We start from the raw sequence: 21,225 nt of genomic DNA on the forward strand, positions 1-21,225 counted from the left end.
GTAAATTTGTGAGCATCAGAATGTCCTGTAAAATGTGAAATTACTGTTTCGTGAATTTTCTAATAAGAAATAAAAGAATTTGTTGAGTTCATTTAGAAAAAAGTTAGTTTTATTTCCTTTATATCTTTTATGGAGCTATTCTAACTGAAAAAAGGAGAAAAATTGTTGTGAATGCATGTATCCTATATTGGTTACTCAAGTTGCCAAACGTTACTGATGCATGATGGTTACTAGAGTAACCATGGGCCACAGAGTAGATTTTGGCAAATTTGGAAAAAAAAATTGTGATATATTGCCTAAAGGACTCCTAACAACCCCACTCATGCAAAGGCAAGCCAATATGAGTACTAAAAGTGCTTCATGCAACAAAGGGTTAAGTGTTAGGAACTGAGGGTGCATTGTTTGTCCTTGTTGTGTTCTTTTAATTACTATAATTGTAGACACAGCATTGGGAGTAATTTGATTTAGTATAGGATGCATTAGTAGTATATTAGGTTTTGTTTAGATTTATATTTGTTATTTATACGATCGAATTGGGGGTACTTTTCGCTAAGACTGAATATTTTACGTCTGAATTTGAGTTGCACTGTTTGTTATCTGGTCATTGATATTTTGATCTATACATTCATTTGAGTCTTTTTCCTGGCGATAACTGCGACCTTGCAAAGATTTTGTAGAGTTGCTGCCTGTTCGTCAACCTCGTCTGGACAGTGCTAAGGCCAGAATGTGATCGTCTCCGGTACATGCTACTATTCATCCAGAGCTACTTGCCAAGATACTGTAACTTGCGTTGAGTTACGAACAGATTCATCGAACGGGGGACAATTGTATTTGCGCGGTGAGAGACTGATGACTGTGCGGTAGCGCCATCTAACTTGTAAGTAACGCAATCCAATCCGACCCTTCCCCTTTTGTCTTTTCTTTCTCTTTGTAGACAACCATCTAAAGAGGTAGACGTGTTTGATCTTTGATCCGTAGAAATCATTTGTATTCGCACCTTTTGTTATATCGCAGGCTTTGTTCAATGACTAAGTAAACAGTCAACTATACGAGTAACCGCATAGGCCTCCTTAGGTTTCCCCGGTCATTTTAGATAGACATTTAATAGAACACAGCGGTAACTTAGTTAGTGGGCCAAGAACAGAACACGCTACGGTCGCTAATCCACAGTCTCGCGTGTTCAAATACTACAAAGCAGCGTATTCAGTTAGTCTATACATAACGATTATGGATCCGGCCTTGGCAGCGGTTGTTTTAGGAGATAGCTATATCCGGCGACTGGAAACATTCCTATGGACCCAGTCATATCTGTTCCCAGCAGCTTCAAGAGGCTGGAACATGTCTGAACATAACTTTCATGACCCCCTGATGATAGGGTTAAGAGGGGGTACAGTTACGGTTATAAGCCACCCAACCTTTTTTAAAGAACAGGTCAGGCCCCTAGAGCCGCCGCTGGTGGTTTTAAAGATAGGGGGTAATGATTTGGACAACCCAGCGGTTAAACCTGCAGAGGTAGGCTACAGAGTCTATGACCTGGCAAAGGCTTTCCTAGCCCAAGCGAATTGTAATATCATCATTTGCCAGGTCTAAAACCGTCAGAAATGGCGTAATTTCACGGCCTGTGAGGGCAATAAGAGGGTTCAGGAGATGATTTTCTTCCTCCAGTTCGTTTGCCAGGGGCTACCAAGGCTTATATTTTGGAAACACAAGGGTCTCTGGCAGTCAAAACAAAATCTGTATGCAAAGGACGGGGTCCATCTTTACGGTTTGGGCCATTTCAAGCTTTTTAGAAGTATTAGAGGTGCCATTATCTATGGTGCTAAAAGCCTCCCCAAGGCTGAGAAAGGGCAGTAGTCCACCACTAGATAGCTTAAAAGGGGCTGTAGCCCAATAGATGATTTGAAAAGGGATGGGTAGTCCACCCTAGATAGGCCTATATTACTTGATTCGAAAAGGGTCTGTAGTCCACTCAATGTTTTATTTGAGACGGGTCGGTAGTCCACCCGATATTTTAGTTGAAAAGGGTCGGTAGTCCACGCAAAATATTATGCGAGACGGGTCGGTAGTCCACCCGATATATTATTCGAGACTGGTCGGTAGTCCACCCAAAATATTATTCGAGACGGATCGGTAGTCCACCCGATATATTATTCGAGAAGGGTCGGTAGTCCACCCAATATATCATTTGAAAGGGTCGGTATTCCATCCGATTTATTTTTCGGGACGGGTCGGTAGTCCACCCGATTGACCATTCGGAAAGGGTTGCCAAGCAGCACACATAGTGTACACAAATTTTTCTCCTTCCAGTAGTCATGCCTAACCCAACACGAAAACGTTCAACAGCTCAACCTCGCAAAGCAAGGGCCAAGCGCTCAAAGAAGACGTCGGCTCCAGCAGCCGAAGGGATAGCGAATACGGTGGTGCCACCAACGCAGATTCTCGCAGAAGATCAGCTAAATGGGCCACTGCAGCAGCTACAAAATCAGATGCAGCAGGCGAATGCGCTGATGCAAAACATGCAGGCAATGGTCGAGCAAGCCGCAGAGAAGCTCCAGGCAGCGTCGCAAGCTGCGGAATGCACGCAAGTATTGCCTGAGCTGAGTATTGTCACAAACGCGACACCCGTAGGTAGGGATTTTGACCCCTTTGTTCCCCCATCGGTCAGCATCGATGCGCTAGTACCTATCAAGGTGAAGCAGGCCATTTGGGAGGAGCAATACGTGGATCTCGCCAGCTTGGTGAGAAGCCCAAACACCCAATTGGCATTTTCAGTGAGCCCAGTAGCCGACAGAGGTGCCCCTTCGCTGAGAATCGTGCCCACTAAAGCAGCGCCAATAAGGTCCATCAGTCAGTGGGTGGACGTTTTTGAAATTTTCTGCACCGTTTACCTGGCCAAGGAGGTTAACCTGCGCCATGTGCCTGAGCTAATTAGGTACAGGGGGAATATAAAGTCGATAGCGAGTCAAAGGGGTGATTGGATTTTCTATGAACAGAATTATTGGGCCCAACGAGCTGCAAGGCAGGGCGACCTGCCCTGGGGCAGTGTATGTTGGGACTTATGGATGACCGCAAAGGCCAGGGGGAGCAGCAGAATGGGAGAGGCAGCTTTTTCGAGGGCGAACACAGAAACGATATTGTTTCCAATTTAACGGGGGGAAACAGTGCGCGAACACCCCATGCCAGTATGTGCATAAATGCCGTAGATGCGATGGCCAACACCCAGCAACAAAATGTTTTCATGCACAGCGCCCATCAATCAGGCCAAACCACTGCCTCCCATAGATTTGACGCCAAGTCGAACTAGTTTAGATCAATTCCCTATACCTTCCACCCCAGTTAATATACAGACTCTTTCTTCATACCTAGAAGTTTATCCCCGCCCTGCGTTTGATTACCTAGTTAACGGCCTTCGTCGCGGTTTAAGGCTAGGGTCTTTTAACAGTGGAGCCCTGGCGCCCTGGTTTTTAAAACAAACATTAGGAATCTCCCTTCGGCACTGGCGAACAGGGAGGCGGTCGACACCAAGATCCGATTAGAGGTTAAGTTAGGGCATATAAAAGGCCCCTATAGAAAGCCAATCACTCCTTGGGGAAAACCCCTATTTCTATCCCCCCCTAGGCGCGGTGCCGAAATCCGCGGGTCATACACCGTCTCTCCTACCCCAGGGACTAGTCTGTAAATGACACGATCCCCCTGAGCTGAGTGCAGTCCAGTACTCTACCATCCAAGACGCCATAAAGGGCATCAAGCAGCTGGGTCATGGGGTTTTCCAGGCCAAAACTGACATCCAGTCAGCTTTTAGGATCTTACCAGTTAGCTGCCTAGATCAACATCTGCTTGGTTTCCAATGGGAGGGACAGTACTTCATGGATGCCTGCTTGCCAATGGGGGCCTCGAGCTCATGCTCTATCTTCGACAGGTTTTCATCGGCTCTTAAATGGATTACCATGAAAAAACTTGGGGCCTTTTGCGTCGTGCACATACTTGACGACTTTTTGTTCATTGCCTTGGGGTATGAGAGATGCTGCATAGACCTGTCAAATTTCCTTCATTTTCTTCACTTAGCCGGCGTGCCCGCCGCCCGAAAAAACTTTCTCCCCGGTGCCAGTCCTGCCCTTCATCGGGATAACATTGGACTGCCAAATGTTTGAAGCCTGCTTGCCGGAGGACAAGCTAGCCAAAGGCAGAGCCTTATTAGAGGAGTTCCTGGCTAGGCCCAAGGTCACCCTCAGGGAACTTCAGTCCCTCATTTTCTGAATTTCGCTTGCTCGGTGGTGTTGCCAGGTTGCCCTTTTCTACGTAGGCTCATCGACCTTACCATCGGAATCATCTTCCCGCACCATCATATACGCTTAACAAAGGCGACCAAGTCAGATTTGCGAGTCTGGCAGACATTTCTTCGAAACTTTAATGGGAGATCGTTCTTCATCAAGGACCTAAGGGCCTCAGACAAATTCTAGGACCTGTTCACTGACGCGGCAGGTTCCCTAGGCTTCGGTGCAGTATCAGGGTCCAGATGGTTTTACGGGGAGTGGCCCGAGTCATGGGCGCCTCTAGACATAGCTGTCTTAGAACGGTATCCCATAGTAGCAGCAATCGCCACCTGGGGGCACTCTTGGGAGAACAAAGCGGTGTGTTTCAGGTCGGACAACCAGGCAGTGGTGGATGTAATCAACAAGCAGTCAGCCAGACACCCCCAACTAATGTCCCTGCTACGGCAGCTGGTATTACTCTGTCTTCAACATAACATTGTTTTCAGGGCCAAACACGTACCAGGTGTGGAAAACACTCAGGCCAATCTCCTTTCACGATTACAGGTTGAACGGTTCAAACAGATAGCAGGCCACATGGACCAAGCACCGTCGACAGTCCCAGCCCAGTGGTATCCAACTGGATTGAGTCCGCTTATACTAACTAACCTGATGAGAGCTGCACTGTCTAACTCAACAAGGGCTGCGTACAACCGGGCATGGGCAAAAGTTTTGGCGTAACTACCGGTCTCCGAGTGTTCCTTCCAGTCCCCAGCTCGGTGATTGCCTATTTTGTCGCGTTCATGCACGAGTCAGAGGCTTCCGCAGCGTCCATCGCCTCGACCCTCTCAGAGGTCACTTATTTCCACAGGGAAGCGGGATACTCGAGCCCATGTGACAGCTTCGTCATCCAAAGACTCCTCGCCGGCGCCAGGAACCTGTCCGCTGCACCAGACCTTAGATTACCGATTACACGTGACATTTTACACCAGCTCATTCGGAATGCCCCTTTGGTGCTCGAATCACCCTACACTACTGCGATGGTCAGGTGCATGATGGCCTTGGCTTTCTGTGGGTTCTTGTGCCTGGGTGAACTCCTACCCACGTCTGTCACAGGGGCACCTAAAGTGGTTCAGCTGCGTGACAATGTACAAAGCGGCCAGACATTACAACTAACCATCCGGAGTTTCAAACACGGCGCTAAGCAAGGTCCCCAGACCATAAATTTATTGCCACACACGGGCGACCCCCTTCAGTTACGGGACCTCTTTCAATCTTATATGAGGGTACGTGGACAGGATCCTGGACCCTTATTTATGAAGTCAGATGGATCCCCTTTCCCCGTGACATTTACCTGGTTGCCATGGCAACGGTATACTTTCTCCATCTGATCATCCAAGGTGTTCCCGTGTGTACTCGTTTTCATGTGTGTATGATTTCTACATGCTTCCGCTTATGACATAATATTCCTTTTTGCTAAAATAATAAATGTCTCAGGCGCCTGGCCATTTCACCACATATCTGTCTTTGCCTCAGTCTATGGCTGCATAAATTAATTATTGTGGCACTTGTATAATTACTAGAGAATACTTAAGTGCATAGATTGCAGTTTTGTCAATTATAATCTTCGTGTACCGGGCGCCAAAATTTTGTGTAGCTGCTTGGCTACATTGGTAAAAAAGTACTCGAAAATATTTTGGAAGTAAATATTTTAGCTGTTTTAGCTGTTTTTTGCACATAAAGGCTATTTTGCTGGACTGCACATAACATTTACATGTTTTACATGTTCCCCACCTATTGTCAGCCAGCGCGGTGGTATGACTCATTATCCAATGCCAAAATTTTTACAAATATTTTGTGCAGAAGATTTAAAATAAAAAAAATTAACTTTATTTTGCAGACACATATCGGATATAAATGATATTCTGGATGCTGTCCTAGATGACGGCAGTGAGTGTGACCAGCTGTCGAATGGTCAGGTTGATGATGATGATGATGGCTGGGATGACTATGATCCAGACATAGACAAGCCACCAGCGATGACGACATCCCTGACGACCGTAATCAAAGTGATAGTGATCGATCCGATTCGGATGATGAACCGTTGTCATCTATCGCCAATCCTAATAGGCTGAACACAAACAATCAGCTGACAGCTAGATCGGATGAACAGTACGAGTTTGAAAGTCGACGACAGTTTGTGGCACCAACTGTTCCAAACTTCACACCGGAACCTGTTAGACCAGACCCAGCGGAGAAGACACTATTTGAATGCTTCAAGTCATTTGTGACCGACGAAATGATTGAACTGGTTGCAACTGAGTCCAACAAGTATGGCATCGAGAAAAAAGGTCAAAATTTTCAGTTCACGGCAAAAGAAATTGAGACGTACCTCGGTCTATATGGGCCTTGTGAAAATGCCAGCTGTGAGTTGCTACAGGCAAAACGAACTTAGATACTTTCCAGTAGCGGACAATATGAGCCGTAATCGCTTTTATAGCATCCAGTCGATGATTCATTTCGTCGATAACAATCTTGCCACAGAAGATGATAAAAAAGCTGATCGGATATGGAAACTCCGTCCGTGGTTAGAATCACTGCGGAAAAATTTTCTTTCGGTCAGTAATGATGATGAAAACCAAAGCATAGACGAGAATATGGTCGCCTTCAAAGGAAGGTCAATTTGTAAGCAGTACATGCCAAAAAAAACCCAAAAAATGGGGCTTTAAATTGTGGGTGTGTGGTGCATCTGGTTTCCTCCACGATTTCGCTGTATACCAAGGCAAGGGCACTGGCATTGTTATCAATGATCTACCACACTGTGGCCTTGGCGGTAATGTTGTTTTGCAGATGTGTCAATCACTACCACCAAATATACCATACAAGGTCTTTGCAGAAAATTATTTTTCCAACTTTGAAATGGCAGCTGAACTTGCTCGACGGGGTCTTCAGTACACAGGTACAATTCAGTCACACTGTGTACACAATGCGCCGCTAAAATCCGAGAAAGATTTGAAAGAAATGGGACGTGGAGAGAAGACCAGAAACCTGTCTCTCGTGTGCTGGTTAGACAACAAGGTCATGAGGCTTATTCAGGGCTGCCAACCTTTCAAAATTCCAATTAGGGATGAATGGCAGATTAATTAGGAATATTGAAGGTTTCAATAGGAATATATCGAAACCGAAGAAATTGTGACTTTTCCAAGTAGGAATATTTTGCTTTCAATTAGGAGGTTCGCCATGTCTTCAATCGCATCGATTATACATCGTTTAAGCCGAGAACCAATGAAACAAATGCTCACATAAAAAAACGTACCGCGATTTTACATGAATTGGCTCAATGCCAACTTCATATCGCTAACAAAGGTAAACCAATAAGCAAGTTCTGCAGAATGTATTTTTTCTTTATTATTTTATGAAAGATGAAATTATCTATTAGCAAAATAAAAAATCAGCAAATTCTACAGAATGTATTTTTTCTTTATTATTTTATGAAAGATAAAAATCAACAGTGTTTATCAAAAATATACAATAGACTAAAAATAAGAACATAAAACTGGCATAAATTGTCAAACGAATTACATAACACTATACAGCTGTCATGTGACAGATTGCAATATAAACCCTTAAAATGGAAATACTGTCCTGGCATACTGTACATAGATTGCCTAACTTAAATACAACTACAGTCATGGGTCAAATTTCAACTCTGTTTTCATCTTGCTAAAATAAAAAAATATTCAAATCAACTATTATTATTGAAATCTAATTTAGATTTAACTCCAGAATACTGATAACTCTACTAATTTGAGATTTTCACATTTTTTTCAGAGACAAGAGTCAGTCAGTATAGACCAGAGACATAAGTCACCATTCAGATTGTCTAGTTTGTATCAATATTATTCAAAGCATTATATGTCGCACTTTTCACTTTCTTAAGCAAATCTGAAGATGGTTGAAAGTCTTTGCATTGTGTGGATGTTTTCATAACCATCAGTGACTGCAAGGTCTTCTGACCCAAAGCTGCTCTTGAATCCGTACGGTTCTTCCTTACGAAACTAAAAATTCTTTCGCAGCCAGCATTACTGACTGGTACAAGCAATATATGACACATCACCCTTGGCAGCAATCTGAAACGTATCGACCCAACATCATCCAACATCTTATGTATGATTTTCCATTGTGTCTCAACAGTCACTTCTTTTGATTTTTCATCGGCCCTTGCTGGTGGACTATGGAAACCAGATGGAAAATCATCATCATGCAAAGTTTGGAAGTCAGCATATTCGATTTCCAAGTCATCTCTAAAAACAATATCTCCAAGAATTACAGGGAATCTGTCCATGAAGTATATCACTGACTGGAATGATCTAACCTTACGCATCAGTGGATCAGCTACCTACAAAAATTATTATTATCAATCGTTACACAAAAGTTGATAAGTCTATGAAACAATACAATTACGAAAGAATAAATACTTTTTTGAGTTCTCAAATTCAATGAATATTTTACCTCAGCATGACTCCAAAGAGGCTGGTCTTTTGGATTCACCTTCTCCTTCAGGTAGGTGCAGGCAGCTGAATAAAACTTCACAACATCCTGATAGAATTTCTTCTTGGTTTCGTCAGTGACTGTTTCCACCAATTTCCGAGCCTCATCCCCTATGAACAGGTCTTTTTTGTCTTTTATATTATACCTAGGGGTAAAGAAAATTATCATAAATACATATGCAAGGAGCTGAATAAAAGTTACATCAGACAGCATTAATAATAGTTAACAGCAGAAGAAGTAGTGTAATGCAAATGAAACTCACTACATTTCTTTATGTAGGCCTAAAAGAATCTACTCCAGTGAAAAAAATTTATTCACTTACAAAGGAATTACAATGACACTGGATGGATGAAAAATACCTTGAGGTGAAATCGATTGAGTAAGGTGTACAACCCTGGTTAAATGCTGCTGGCTTGCATATACAGAGAAGTAGTCTGTACATAAGTCGCTCCAAAATTCGTTTCACTTTGTGAACCAATGCACTTTCAGTTTCAAGGTATCCATTTGTGCTCTCAAACACCTGTAAAAAAAGAAATCATAAGAGCTTGTGAAATAAAATCTTTTATCAGTAAGAAAGACCCTATAAAACACAAAAAAGTTTATAATCCTAATTATTTAGGGTTATGACTTGGTGATATAATGCTTACCGAGATCGCTTTAATCAGAAATGCAGTGTATAGTTTTGATGTGCGTCTCTGGAAAAACTTGTGTAATTTAGTTTTTATCGCTCCTGCGGTGACAGGGCCATCATCAAAATCGTCGAGAAACTCTTGATCATCATCTCCATCAGTATCATGGCCTATCTCTTTCGCAAAATATCTCCTCAGCGCTTCCCATTGTTCCAGCATCCTGCTAAGGGCTGGGCCCATACTGAGCCAGCGTGTAGCCACATGCTTCAGTATCGTATGATCTGGCAGGCCGCATTCCTTCTGGATGGTTTGAAAACTTGCAGATCTTTTACTCGTTTTGGTTACATACCAATGCAGCTGGCGTAATAGATCATCAAAGTCAAATAAAGGCTGTAAACAAAAGATATGCGCACCGATTTCAAACGATGAAAGTATAACAATGGTACAGCAGAATAGCAACTACAAGTTTCTAGAACTTTAACTTTATTGAGTTTATGTCATTTGATTATGTGTAAACCATAAGGCAGCACGTGTAAGCTGAACGAATAAGGCTATCCTATCTGAGTTGATGAAAATTAGAAGATGGTGAAATTACTACATATTGAAAATGAAATCAAAAGTAAAATCTTAGTTACCTTAATGGCTGTATTCAGGCCTTTCTTCAATGCTAAATGGAGCAAATGATTAACGCATCCAGCGAGGTGTACCTCTTTTTGGTGATCTCTAACATATTTTATTACACCCTTGTGTCTTCCAACATTGCTATTTGTGTTATCACACACAAGCGAAAGTAGATTCTCCCATGGTATAGCGTTCACTTCTAATTCTGCTTTGATTATATTAAATATTGCCTCTCCTGTGTGCGACTGATTCCATATTGGGTTAGCTAACAGGTCCAATTTTGTTTCTAACTGTTCATCCACATATCTCACAACGATTGGATAATATGTCTCTTGTTTGTACGTAGAACCATCTACACCAAGAACAAAGGGAGATCACGATAGGTAAAACACAATATCCGTGTTGACGCGATGAGGAGAGAATCCCACAATGATAATAAAAAGTCCGAAAATGAAACTTCGAGATAGTAGTTTATTCAACGTTTCGACTATATCCTAATAGTCATCTTTCATTCCTGAAGATGACTATTAGGATATAGTCGAAACGTTGAATAAACTACTATCTCGAAGTTTCATTTTCGGACTTTTTATTATCATTGTGGGATTCTCTCCTCAACAAAGGGAGATGATTTCAATCTCGATACAGAAGATGACACGATATCAGTCGCAACCGCATTCACAATATGAGTTGTTTTGGTGCGACCGCATTTATAATTCGTAGCATTCGGATGGCCAGGGAACATATCTCTGAATAGTTGCCCAGCCTTATCGGAAACTGCGAGAGGTAAACTGTTCATAACCACAAAGACTGTGAATAATGTCTCAGCCTTGATCAAACTTTCTTTCTCCTGCGAAGTACTAAAAAACTTCGAGATTTTTTCCACATTAGCTGCTGACTTGTGTTTAGTTGTGGAAAAATGTTTTTTTTCTATATCATTAAGGCCACCATGCGATATGTTGATATGCGAACCACATCTATCACAGTATGCGTAATAACGGCCTAGCGAACTAGGTTTAATAAAAGAATATTTCTGAGAATATTCGTTCTTAAACCTCTGCTTCGTTTTACTAGATTCATTTTCTTTGGTTTTTTTCGGAGGAGGCTCACGATCGTCATTGGTGTCATCACCAACATCGGAGGGAAAAGGTTCTTCGTCTTCAACTTCAGATCCTGTTTCAGTGACAGTAAATAAATCCATTTCTGTTAATTTCCAGCATTAATTCCACGTACAGAACTGAAAGATACAAACAGTAAAAAGTCTCTAAATCTACATGCAACTCGATGGTGCTGCCATCTGCCAAATATGCGAACTAAAAGTTTACTTTGAGATGCACTGCTCAAAAGCATCTTAAATTATCTTTTTAAATCAAACTAATACAAGAGTGACAACATTAAGGTTCAAACTAACAAAGCAATTGCTTACCGAAACAATTCAACCACAAATAACGAGTCCACACGTTGAAATCTAACCCGGATCTTCGAATGCTCATCGCGTTGCGAAAACAAGCTAATTACCGCAGTAAACCAATTCTTCTCCGAAACGATGCAGAGCAATTTGACAATAACAATCACATTTTGCCACATGTCATAATATTTTCACAAGAATGATTTAAAACAACGTATTTTAAAACGAATGAACTTTATTTTGATTCTTGAAACAAATTAAGAGGCTGCTCTCCTACTATGAAATAATCGTGCGCCATGCGTAGATAAAATCAATAACACAGTTACTCTCATACACACACACACACACACACACACACACACAGCGCTGTTTATCGCCTGACCCACGTACACAGTATATATAGCGACGCACTCATCCGCCGCGCGCGTGCATATATATTCCCCACCTATTCAATTCTGTTCTACCAAGTCATCATATTGTGTTACAACGCGCTGGCGGGTGGAAAATTGGACATCGCCGAAAAAGGAAAAAAAATCGGAATTTTGTATACCCGATCGTATCGTCGGAATTTCTTCACGCAAATCGGGAGGATTCCGAATAATTCGGGAGGGTTGGCAGCCCTGCTTATTTCCACATATGCTGGAAAAGACCCGGTCGAGCAGGTTCAGCGATATGACAAGTCCAGCAAAACTCATGTGCAGGTAAACCGTCCTGCCATAATCAAACTCTACAACCAGAGCATGGGTGGAGTAGATTTGCTTGACATGATGTCATCTCTGTATAAGCGACAGTTGAAGAGTAAAAGATGGTATCTGTATATCTTTTACCACACTGTCACCTTGGCAGTTGTGAATTCTTGGTTCTTGTACAGGCGAGATTGTAACTTACTTGGCATAAAGAAGACCATGCCCATGAAAGTATTCCAAGCCACCCTCGCCCAGGCTCTGGTAAAGAAGGGTAAGCCATGCCGTGGTCGTCCATCACTCGCAGAGCTCAAATCTCCACCGGCTAACAAGCATCGTGTGGCTACTCCAACTCCTGACATCAGATATGAATGTGTTGACCATTGACCTATTCATGATGCAAATAAGCGCAATCGTTGCAAATTGTGCACGAAGGGATTCTCCCATTGGAAGTGTAACAAATGTGAAGTATACTTGTGCCTGTTTCCACAGAGAAACTGCTATGCAACATACCACAGAAAGTAAGCTATGCAACATACCAAAGAAAGTAAATTACTTTTAAAATTTAATGGTCCTAGGTTGTTCTTTATGCCCTATAGGCTTAAAATACAGGTGGATATATTTTTAAGCCAGTTAGAAGTGTTCTTGGTCTTCAGAGGGTTAAATCATATGAATGTGCAGAATAATTCTTATGACATGTACATGAAACATTAGGCTAAATACTTAATTCCATCTGCAAATGATGTCATGCATTTGAACACGCTGAAATTCCGAATGAGATCACTCGTGGCGGAAATGGAGGTATTGAGGCCTTCTGTGACGGTTGAAGCATAGAAGTGTAAGCAAACGGGAAGGACGTAAACATTTCCCAAGATTGTAAACTATCAAAATTCAAAATTTTGATATAGGATATACCTTGCACGAAAAGTTTGACCTTGAACGGATCAAATTGAAAGAATTACTACGGATCATACAAATGAAAAACTGGTGTACTGGATCCAACCCTCGTTCAAAAAATTGTACAGTTGCAGTTGATTTACCAGGTATGATCTTTTCCAATGATTATGTTTAATGAATATCTTTATTCAATTACCTCATGCCGTCATTAAAATTTAATTGATCAGTGAGTTTCTATATTTCACTAGGAATCTGCAAATTCTGCGAAACAGTGCTCAGTCAGAGTACTCAAAAGAAGGGGCCTGTTAGCAAATATACCCCGTTGTCAACTGTCTCTAAACCCGCATTGTTGCAGGAAGTGAGGATAATGCGACAGAAAGTTAAAGAACAGGAGGCTGAGATTTTGTTCATTCAAAACAAATTGAAGAGTGGAACTGTGACAGTTGCAGAAGATATCAAGGTAGCCTAAGTGCAAATTTAAAACTTAAACTTAAGAATTAAACGTCATTTTGAAATCTTAAACATAAGAATAAAACGTCATTTTGAAATTTCGAGTATTATACCACTTTTGATTAATTTCTTAATGTATTACAACAGGCCTCAGTCAAGTATTGGAAGAGACCAGTATTGAGAGCCCTTTCTTCAAGCTTTTTGGGGAGGAGCAAAAAAAGGCTACTTCCTGTAATTTACGTAGATGAGATGGCATCCCATGATGATTCAGTAAGTTTACCGGTAGTAAACTCTATATGCGAAAAGTTACAGTTATGACTACAGTTATTAGCTGATTCCAAGTAGTTCAGTCACAATTTTCTCTAACTCTCTTTGTTTTCTTGATCTCAGATTTGCTATCTATCTCCATTACCCAAGAGCGTACATGAGGCTCTGCGAAACACAGGTGTCTTTCATCTACCGAATAAGTCATCTACCCAATAAGTCAACTCTGAGGGACTATACGAATTACTTTCAGCCAAAAGAAGGATTCCAAGTACATGTTTTTCAGGTTTTATGTTTATAGTCTTATGAGAACGTTAGTGTATTATCAACAAATTCGTCTGCACAGAACCAATTTATCAAAATATTTACAGGAACTCAAGAGTATTGCAGAGAAACTACCTTCAGAGAAGAAATATGTAGTGTTGCACGATGAAATGTCGGTGAGGAGATCTCCTTTATGACCGAAGAGGCGGTGAAATAATCAGTTTCATTAATCCACAAGCATGGTGTTTTGATAAGGTGATGATTAAAAAACTGTTTACAGCAAAGTACATATTTGCTAAATGATAGCTTGCATTGTACTATTAAAAATTATACTTGTCCTATTACAGAAATGGTCAGCAATGGACAGCAGTAGCGTCTCATATACTAGACTTCATGATAGTAGGCATCAATAACAATGTGAAGATGTTGCTCGGATATTTCGCCACCAGAACCGCAACAGCAGACATATTATACCCACTTTTCTGGGAGGCAGTCTCTTATGTTGAGTTACATGGTCTGAAGGTACATAAACTTAATAAAACCTAACTCTAAAAAATGTTGTACTCCTGTCGTCCAATAATATTATAAGTACTTTTTTATATATTTCAGGTTATATCAAGTACATCTGATAAGGCATCACCTAATCAAAAACTTTATCGGATGCATGGCAATGAAGATGTAGTGAGTCAGACAATCAACCCGTATGCTGAGGAGGTCAGTCGACCGATATTTTTTATATCTGACCCACCACACCTTATAAAAACCATCAGAAATAAATTCTCACCCTTTCTCACTATTTGTAATAAAAACAAATCCATTTTATTACCTGGGGATTACCTAGAGGCTCTGGGTGATCGGTGTTCAATTTCTTTTTACAGGTTCTCAGTCGGTCAGTAGGAATCGTACTTCAGAATTACCATGGAGTAGTAGTCATTGAACTGTCCAAATTTATTTTGTTGTGCGACAGATTTTTTGACTGTTTGAATGGTCGTTTGTTTAAAGAACACATTCACAAGAGGAAGCCAGACTTGGCATCGTATTACAGAATAGACGATCAAAGATTCCGGGTTAATATATTATGATTTTCTATATAATCAAGATAAATGTGCACTGTCGAAACTTCAACCAAATTTTTACATTTCTTTACAGTTTTTTGAGGGATTTCTTTACTTTCTTGAGACCTGGCAAAATAATGTTAACGGAAGGCAAGGGTTTACTCGAAGTGAGATGGAAAAGATGTTCCTCTCTCGACAAACCTACTAAGGGATTATCACTACAGGTTTGCATTTAAGATACTCCTACAGGGAGATGGCAAACGATGTACCACACTACATGTTACGTTACGTCGAGGGTGAATTTTAAAACAAGGAGCCTATCGGCTTATATAGCTCCACTGTGTGATTTGAAGAAATAGAAGCTGCATACCTAGGCGGTGCCCCCTTGTGGCCAAATCCACAAAGGATACTTTGTAGGTATTGGTCCATAGAACATTCATACCAATTGGACTTGATCTGATTAAAACTGTAGGACTAATAGCAATTTGAAGAAATAGAAACTCCATCTCCAGGGGTGCTCCCTGGTGGACGAATCCAAAAAATGGCACAGTTTCTTTATAGGCCTTGGTCCATTGTATCCATATGGACACATTGCCCAGTTGTGTAAATATTCTGATACTACAATTTGTTCTGTTACAATGAACTGAAAGTGTCATAAACTATAGGATTAACATTCTTAGCATAGGAATGACTTTGGGAGAGTGTCAGGGTATGGAGAAAGGGTATTTACCCGTTGCCATGGTGATGACTTGGTTCAAGTTACAAAATACTGGGTTTTTCCCCAGTGGTTCTTACTACACTGACCAAATGGATAAGACAAGCACCTATTTTTGTTATGAATGTTCCTAGACTTACACATTTATTCACTTTTTCAGATTGTTCCTGGTTATGGCGTTTTCTGCAGTGTCGTTCTATGGTCGCAGACGTGGACAAAGCCAGTATCCTGTCTCCGGTAACGTATTTGATGACAATGATGCCAGTGATGGTGATGATGATAATTTTGATATAACCAATAATGTTGACGATTTGGTGGATGATTCTGATTATGATGTTGATGATGAAATCAGTGATTCAGATGATGGTGACTCAGAGACCAGAGATTCAGAGATGGAGGATGAACCAGATCCTAATCTAGCCCCATTGACTTCATCATCTAAGGGTAAGAGACTCAAAAACAGTCGACAAACAACGAAATCAAAGCATGGACTAGATTCATGTAGCCTACATATTTATGGTAAATGAATTGTTTTTATAATGTTTGTTGAAATTAATGAATAGTTTTTTGAATGTTTCTTTTAATAAAATTGTTTTTAGAGTTTTATAATACATTGCGTTATCAGCCATTGTGAACCAGTTCCGGCCTATGTGTCCATATGGATACAACACCCAGATTCCATCAAAATGGACCGAAATTTTTTTTCTCCATAAGAAATCACTATTTGACACCTATAGAACTTCTGGGGGCATGGAAATAATTTTCCTTTTATAAATTCATGGTTTGGTCCAAAAAGGGTTAAAACTGTGGGGCGAGTAGCGATTTGAAGAAATAGAAACTCCACCCCCAGGGGCGCCCCCTAGGGACGAATCCAAAAAATGGCTCTTTACCTTTATAGGCCTTGGTCCATTGAACATTCATACTAAATTTGGAATTGATCTGATTAAAACTGTAGGACTAGTAGTGATTTGAAAAATAGAGCTCCACCCCCAGGGCGGCCCCTGGGGGACGAATAAAAAATGTCTCTTTTACTTTATAGGCCTTGGTCCATAGAACATTCATACTAAATTTGGAATTGATCTGATTGAAACTGTAGGACTAGTAGCAAATTGAAGCAAAAGTTGACGGATGGACAGACGACAACGGATAAAACCCCTAACCCATCAGCTCCGCTGACCTTCTGTCACAGCGGAGCTAAAAAAGAAACTGGCTTAAAACTGGGAACAAGTGCACTTATGTGTCTGCAACAAGAAGGACTTATCAAGTAAATTTTTGATTTTGAGGGACATGGTTTTTCATAAGGATTAAAAAGGATGTGTTGGACCTCACATTCCAATATATGTCAAGAAATGGAGTCACAAATAAATTCCAGGGACAGAAAGCTTCAAATAATTGGTGGTTTGGTTTCAAAAAGCGAAAAAAGAGCAATCAAATAACTTCTGGGGAGAGAGGCACACTCATCACAATAATGATCTGTTGCAATGCAGCTGGTGACTTAATGCCTCCAAACAGCTAAAGCAAATGATTGAGCAGAAGAAACCTGTGACATCGGTAAAACCATCATCTAAGGCTGGTTGAAAGAACATTTTGATTTCAACGCCAAATCAATTTGTGGATGATAACTGATTGCTGCAACAAAATAGACACCGATTTGCTTTACATTTTATGTACAGCAAATCGGTCTCTATTATGTTGCAGCAAAACAACATTAAACACAGGTCAACAAAAACCAAGCTGACATTAGCAAAGTGATCACAGTCATAATTAGTATCTTGTTTACAACCGCAGCCATCAATCACCTGAGTCGTAAACATTCGGGCTCAGTATTTCACCCTTATTGGCTAAGAATCATTGGTAAAATCTCAATTAATATCTTTTAAAAAGTCTCATCTCAGTGTTTATCAAAAAGGCCAAAGAAATCAAATGATTTATAGCTTAAACGTGTCTTTCAAAATATTTGTCAATTAATTAATTGCCATTATAAACTGGCTAGGATTATTGCTAAATCACTTGCTGCACAGGTAAGAAGAGCATAAGGTTACATTTGTATTTCATAATACTTACAGGCTTGTTGTCTGCAATCCAACATTTACAGAAATCACAAAATTTCTTCGGCTGAGATTTCCAGTAAGTTGCCCTAAATTAGGAATAATGAGATATAAACATCAAGCAATGATAAAAACAATGTTTAACGCAGAAACGCATTATTAAGAATGGTACAATATCATATTAGCATAGCCTACATGGCAAATTATTGTATTAAATTAGCAATTATCGCTCCGACCCAAGACGAAAATTGACTTCCTTCCTCTTTGGAATAGAAGTTGCGATGTCGGATATAGTGCAGATCTGTTCACACCTCTTGTACATGACCCCATCTTATCAACAAGACGCAAATGCATCTAAGCCTGGTTGGTCAGGTGCTAAGTGAAGTCGCTGTCAGCCAGCTTTGATGACATCATGACATACTGTATATCATTGTGTCAAATACTTGTTAAAGTCAACCAAGGATTTTGGCCTAAGAATTCATAGATTTTTCATGTTCCCCAAGTACAAGTCGACCTCAGTTTTTAGTATCACATCTCAGAAAACATGTTTAAATGAAAAGGAATCAGGAGAAGATCGTTATGGAAGTACATGTAAATGTAAGGTATCTAATTATCGATGTCGCTATCTCAATATGGCATCTAAGGGTTGATGTGGCTCGTGCATGTCTCTTTCTAAAACATGGTGTCAGAAGTGGGATTGTGATTGCATAAAGATTCAGGCTGTCATGAATAGATATTTAGCAGCAGACTTGCACCAGAAGTAACAAAATAGTCACAGCAAAAAGTAAGTGGCTCTGAAAAAGCTTGAGTCCACTCGACACGTCTATTCATCAACTTCTGTTATCGACACAGATTGTTGAATTGAAACGAACACAATCGCAATCTACGTCCATCAATAGAAAAGCAAAAAATGGCACACTCAATATCAGGTTTAAGTACCCGCCAGTAAAGGCAACCTGGATGTCCAGTGTCAATGAGAGATGCATCGGCAACATAAAATGAGGGAATAAGAAAGTGCTTGGAAAAAGCATCGTCTGTCAAGAAGAATAAGGAATGTTAATCAGAGATGAGAAGTAGGGGGTTGAGGGCATGACAGCCTGGTCTGGTACAAATGATAATCAAGCGAACTGTCAAAGCGTTCTGTGCTGTGTTACACATAGTCATGTATTGCTCTTTCCAAGCTACTACGGTTCATTTTGCTTTACACTGTATCTATTACGACTTGAACTTACAAACTTGCATGTATTTGATCAATCGGTTGCAGACACATGCAGCATCAGTACTAATATTTTTCCGCTAGTTCTTAGATAGAAAGTCTGTTGAATGTCCCATTCACCCGTACCCGACCAGTTACTTAACATATAACTTTGTGATTGTATTACAGACTCAGGTCACACATTAGTTTGTGATAGATATTTGGAGTATTATTCTAGCAGAGAAACTTATTTCAAGAGATTTTAACATTATTGGGACAATCATGCCTAACCGCAAAGGCTTACCGATGCAAATGAAAAATTCTAAAAATATGAAGAAAGGTGATCTGCGAGCAGCCAGAAAGGATGATATTTTAGTAGTACAGTGGAGAGACAAAAGAGTCATTACAATGATTACTAGTTGTCATGCATCAACAAAATGGGCTGTTGTCCCATCCAAGAAGGCTGGAGATCCGCCAAAGCGTAAACCACAGTGTGTGGTTGACTATAACATATGGGGGGTGTGGATCTTAACGATCAGTTGAGTGTGTACTACAACTTTGAAAGATCTTCTGTAAACTGGTGGAGAAAGATTTTCTTCTATCTTGTGGAAACTAGAATTGTAAATGCATACATTCTCTATAAACAGGATATGTTATTCCGTGGTAATGATCCGAAATCCATTTTGTCGACTAAATATTTCCGCATTTCATTGGTCAACAGTCTTGTTCCTGTGTTACCAGCTACAGCGCATAGAGCTAGGGTTGCAAATCCTATGCAGAGATTAGATAACACCCCACACTTCCCAAAAAAAACCAGAAAAGTAATGAATGTAGAGTATGTAGTGACAGGAGTTTGGGGAAGTTGTATCGTAATGAGACAACTAACACATGCACACAGTGCCATGACAATCCTCCACTTCACCCTGAATGTTTCGAGAGATATCATACCCTGAAAGACATCAAGCAGCCTAAACAAAAGCCAGTATCAAAAACAAAAGTGTTCAGTGGTGGAAATCAGTGACTTTATTTTGGATTGACACTATAAAACAAAGTTGATCAAAGTTTATAGTGTTTCATAGACAATACATTTTCACTGGTTGCCATGGTAACAATGCATAGTCAGTAGATTATTATTATTATTATTTTCTTTTATTTAGCAAGGTCTAATATGATAGATATTCAGAGATATATTTTTAACATTTCTTACATGTTCTAGCAGCAGAGAATTACAGTTATTTGATAAATTTTGATATTTCGTAAATTTTTTGTCGACCGAGAGCTAGTCAGTTGGTGGTAATATTCTCTAAAATAAAGACCAGATTGTTATGAGTAGCCATGAATCGTTGAAGAACATCTGTCTGAATGTAAAATAATAGCTAATTACATGTCTGCCCTATCATGTCATGAATTATAATCAATTATATAGTAGAATTTTCATATCATGGGAAGTCGGCGGCCATATTGGATGACCTTGTTACCATGGCAACGACCTATAATAATGAAATTTATTATTGTAAAATTTTCTTTACTCTAATATAAAGCTAACTGCTAAGTATAAAGTACATTGCTTTTGTAGTTTTAGTGTTATTGTCATTTGAAAATCAATTGTCACTTATGCTGAAATAAGGCAAAAAATGAGCTCCCTCAACAGGTGAAATCGGGCCCGCTCTGGAAGGGTTAAGGCCTAACAGTCAATTCTCCAGAGTCAAATAAGTCCATCGGATCCAGTCGTCACAGCTAGCCAAAAGTGATTTTGGAATTTGTAGGCCTATGGAAGATCCAGAATAGTGTACATCTTTATCTTCTTTCCAGTTATATCACTGTGAAAGAAAGACCCCTGGACCTGAAGTGGCTTCAAATGCTCAACAATCTAAAAATTTCAATATTCAACACCCCTGGTGACCATATACAAAAACCAATGACCTTGAAACTCACCACAATCATAAAACATGTCAAATTAAATTCATGGATGACAGCAGTCTGTGGCTTTCTGGAAATGACCTATCGTTGTTCATTTGAACCATATCCGGAGATGTTGAGCTCGTTAAGAATTTGTGCTGGAAATGGAGAGCCTCCCTTAGCCTGCCAGTTGGAATTTGCAGAGTCTAAATCCCATTTCTCAAATCTGCATCGACGGAGTGAATATTGGTTTGAAGGATCTTACATTAAGTATTGGGATCTAACATTAAAGGTCCTAT

The 21,225-nt window shown here is 40.3% G+C and overlaps 2 protein-coding genes across 4 annotated transcripts in view; both read right to left on the minus strand.

Annotated features, from left to right (window-relative positions):
* Nucleotides 1-21,225, minus strand: part of LOC141905008 (uncharacterized) — a 90,197-nt gene that overhangs the window by 51,152 nt on the left and 17,820 nt on the right. For both annotated transcript variants that reach the window (XM_074793700.1, XM_074793699.1), the window contains exon 2: nucleotides 17,849-17,921. In XM_074793700.1, coding sequence (XP_074649801.1) covers nucleotides 17,849-17,921 — 73 coding nt within the window. The remainder of the gene's footprint in view (nucleotides 1-17,848; nucleotides 17,922-21,225) is intronic.
* On the minus strand, nucleotides 8,129-10,451 carry LOC141905005 (uncharacterized). Of its 2 annotated transcripts, XM_074793694.1 has the most exons (6): nucleotides 10,066-10,446; nucleotides 9,449-9,820; nucleotides 9,161-9,321; nucleotides 8,763-8,946; nucleotides 8,626-8,649; nucleotides 8,427-8,554 (listed from the first exon to the last, which is right to left on the minus strand). In XM_074793694.1, the coding sequence occupies exons 2-6, from the start codon at nucleotides 9,668-9,670 to the stop codon at nucleotides 8,549-8,551; spliced, it is 597 nt and encodes a 198-aa protein (XP_074649795.1). In that variant the 5' UTR covers nucleotides 9,671-9,820; nucleotides 10,066-10,446; the 3' UTR covers nucleotides 8,427-8,548. The 2 variants fall into 2 exon arrangements, with proteins under 2 accessions (XP_074649794.1, XP_074649795.1); XM_074793693.1 differs by having other exon boundaries at nucleotides 8,129-8,649; nucleotides 10,066-10,451.

The sequence above is a fragment of the Tubulanus polymorphus genome, chromosome 5, assembly GCF_964204645.1.
Source record: "Tubulanus polymorphus chromosome 5, tnTubPoly1.2, whole genome shotgun sequence".
In the NCBI taxonomy this organism is placed as follows: domain Eukaryota; kingdom Metazoa; phylum Nemertea; class Palaeonemertea; order Tubulaniformes; family Tubulanidae; genus Tubulanus; species Tubulanus polymorphus.

Excerpts from the sequence above, each read along its gene's own strand:
- LOC141905005 (XM_074793693.1), bottom strand. The coding sequence starts at position 9,670 with ATGGGCCCAGCCCTTAGCAGGATGCTGGAACAATGGGAAGCGCTGAGG. Across the intron at positions 9,322-9,448 it reads TTCTGATTAAAGCGATCTCG|GTGTTTGAGAGCACAAATGG; the intron begins GTAAGCATTATA and ends CTTTTTTTACAG. Across the intron at positions 8,947-9,160 it reads TCAATCGATTTCACCTCAAG|GTATAATATAAAAGACAAAA; the intron begins GTATTTTTCATC and ends CTTTACCCCTAG.